At 40.0% G+C, this 3,325-nt stretch overlaps 1 protein-coding gene across 1 annotated transcript in view; it reads left to right on the top strand.

The window, feature by feature from the left end:
- The window catches only part of LYSMD4 (LysM, putative peptidoglycan-binding, domain containing 4), a 21,482-nt gene extending 18,554 nt beyond the window's left edge, over positions 1-2,928 (top strand). Inside the window, 4 exon segments of the mRNA XM_006903205.1 lie at positions 2,289-2,405; positions 2,407-2,511; positions 2,513-2,792; positions 2,795-2,928. Coding sequence (XP_006903267.1) covers positions 2,289-2,405; positions 2,407-2,511; positions 2,513-2,792; positions 2,795-2,928 — 636 coding nt within the window.
- The last annotated feature ends 397 nt before the right edge of the window (positions 2,929-3,325 follow it).

Genomic DNA, 3,325 nt, shown 5'->3' with positions numbered 1-3,325 from the left:
TCTCTTCACCATCCATCCTGATGCTGCCGATTGGTCCAGTGGTGAGAATCTTTGTCTTCTTGCCATGGAGCCTCAATCCATATTGCAGGCTGCAGTCCTTGACACTCTGCAGCAGGTGCTTCAGGTCCTCCTCAGTTTCAGCAAGCAGGGTTGTATCATTCGCATAACGCAGATTGTTGATAAATCGTCCACCAATCTCTTGATGTATGTACTTTTAAATCACAAAGGCGGCTTCCAGCCTTTTCTTGCACTCATGAAAGCTAAATAAGAACTATATGCACCTATTCTGACTGGCCAGCACATCAATAAAGGCACAGAATGCATCTTATTACTATCCTGGGGACTGCCTGTATTTAATTTTGCTAACACTGTGCTTCAAAATTCTACGGCCTTTTCTAAGGCTGTATAACTAAGGCAGCATAAGTGGTGCTTTAAAAAAATTATTATTAAAATATCAGTCACTTATCTAATGAGATCCAAATATCTAAACATATTTTTGTGTATTGTATTCTTTTTAATAAACAAATTGGTCTCCAGTGATATGTAGAGGTCTTTAAATAATACTAACATCTTGGAATGTTCATGTCTAATATATCAATAAAGTGATTAATAAATGAGTAAAGTTTCCTATAAGTCATCAGTTTTTCTATTTGAAGTAGATGATTTGCTGTTGGTTTATTAGAAGAAAACACAGAAGGGTCATAAGAATCTTGTACAATGATTAGTTTTAGGACATAATGAAAATATCACCTATTCCAATTCAATTACATGGTAAAAGCAGTTTTTAAATAATTAAAACAGAGATGATTGATTTGGGTAAGGCTCTGTTTGAAAGTATTTGCACTCTAGTTTAAGTGAATTTAGCATTAGAACCTATCTCTGATGCTTTCAGTTTTCAAATATTAGCTTGAGGGAAGGGTTTACCTTTTAAAATTCTACCTTAAGGATAAATCTTACATCTTACTTCCACTCCTTATATCTTAAGGATAAATATGGATTATGAAAAGAGTTCATAAGGAATTTTGTTACTTGGTAAAATTCACAGTGTTGTTAATTTTTTAGTCCTTAGCTTCCAGTTTTGTTTTGTGACTCCCTATGTGTTTTTACTTATGTTAGCAAGTATTGTATGGGGCTCACTTCAGCAGCACATATAATAAAAACTGGAACTATATAGAGAAGCTTAGCATGGCTCCCTCACAAAGATGACACACAAATTCGTGAAGCATTCCCTGTTTTTTCCTGTAAGGACTAGACACCTCGGACTGCCCTGCCAGCTGTCCTGATTCTCCCACTCTACCTAGCATTGTTCTTTCATACAGCATTCTGGAATAAACTCCTCTCTTGAAAGAAGAAAATTAAATTACTAAAAAGAAGTATTGTAAAGAGCCCTAGTGACTGAAATTCCCAAAATTAATTAAATGGTGGTAATTGTTACGTTAGTAGGTCTCTTTTATTTAAAAAAATACATTTATGAGACATATAGTATTTCTGGGAAAGAAATACTGTATGTGGTCAGGCTATCAGGGCACTCAGCTTTTGACTTCCTTGCAGGTAAGGGAGGCCTGAGTGTGTCTGTAGAATTAGCAGAGACCTTGAAAGTGCTTTGTTAATGATCCGTGGGGCAGTGTGCTGTGCCATGGGAGAAGGATGGGCACTGTCCCATCATGTGCCCTGAAAGCTGGTGGAAGGTCAGCTTGAGGCTGAATCCCCTGCAAGGCCCTGCGGCTGGGGTGTTTTGGGCAGCTCTTGGCCAGGGTCTGATGATAGGGAAGTCAGCCAGATGGGGGCACTGTTTTTTCAAAGTTAAAGTAATAACTAGAAGTTACAATGAGAAAAAGGCTACTGTGCCTTGATTATGTTTCATCTAAAAGCATTTAAGGTAGATTTTAATTTAAATAAAAATTTTATACTGGTTTACTTACAAAGTTCATATACGTTATTTTTCAGCTGGTTCTTTCCCACTTCCTTTACCCACCCCTCCCTCCACCTCACCCATCCTCACCCCTCTGCTCCCACCCTCCCACTCTTGAATCCTTATACATGTTCTACAATAATGGTTAAAATAGATTTTTTTAAAAGTTATTTTCCAAAACTTGTTGTTCAAACTTGTAAACTATAGGAAAATTTTATTATTAAGATTTCTATTAAGACTAAGGTACTGCCAAGATAAAGTTATTCAGCTAAACTAATTGTGTCTCTGAGGTTGGACTATCTGGAGGAGGGGCAGGACAACTTTTTGTGTATGAAGTTTACATATTTAATGATGGTGTTCTTTGTGGCATCCCTAGGTGGCAGGTATCAAGAAAGTAAACAACTTCATCCAAGAACAGGACTTATATGCTTTAAAATCTGTTAAGATTCCCATGAAAACCTATGGGATCCTAACAGAGACCCACAACAGGCTAACACCCCCTCCTGATCCCATCCTCAGAGACCAGGGTGACCTGCGTGGAGCTGCTTGACCCGGGTCAAGCTGGTGCTGGTGTCCAGTCCAGCCAGCTGACGGATTTCTTTTAAGGAGATTGATTAGAATATTGAGAGTGTGGTACAGTCGGAACTCTTTCTGCATAAAAGTTCCTGTGTTGAGACTTCTAGTCAGCTGCTGTTGCCTGCTACTCTGAAGAGGCCAACAGATGGTACAGACTGTGGAATCCAGTGGTGGAATGCTGTTCTCATCATGCTCTTGGTTGGGATTGTTTTGCCAGTGTTTTATTTAGTCTGTTTTAAAATACAAGCTACTGGTGAGACACCAAGTAGTTTGAATACAACTACTGTCGCTAATGGCTCAGTAGTAGCACTGGGAAAGCTGTCAAATTAGCAATGCTGGTTCCTGCCACCATTTCCTCAGATAACCATTTTGGTTGCCCCATCTGTGCAGCATCCTGGCCATCTCTTAAAGGTGCAGTGTTTTCTCTGACTGATGGATGAAAGACCCCCCCCGAACCGGTGGTCCTATCCCGAGTGGACGGCGAAGACCCAAGACTCCAAGACACCGGCTTGATGCAACAGCAAGAGGAGAGGTTTATTGCAGAGCTCCGGGCTGACACGTATCTCTCGCAGGAGATAGAGGAGTCGACCCTGAGCAGACAAAGTTGGCTCTTTTTATACACTTTAGGGGGATACAACTGGGTATCAGCTTCTCATTGGGTGATGAAAGCACAGTTTGAATTCATTGGTTCGGTGTTCGCTCATGGTTTACACAGCATATTTGCACGTAGCACATGTGGCAGTCACGTAGCACATGTGGCAGTTAGACAGATCTTAAGTCATTAGTATATTTGCCTAACTTTTGTGGTTAGCTATTTCCTGGAACATTAACTATAGG

The sequence above is a fragment of the Elephantulus edwardii genome, unplaced genomic scaffold (genome assembly GCF_000299155.1).
Source record: "Elephantulus edwardii isolate Elephantulus edwardi_28Jun2011 unplaced genomic scaffold, EleEdw1.0 scaffold00534, whole genome shotgun sequence".
Lineage (NCBI taxonomy): Eukaryota > Metazoa > Chordata > Mammalia > Macroscelidea > Macroscelididae > Elephantulus > Elephantulus edwardii.
The sequence above is the reverse complement of the archived record's forward strand: the minus strand, read 5'-3'. Positions and strand labels throughout refer to the sequence as shown.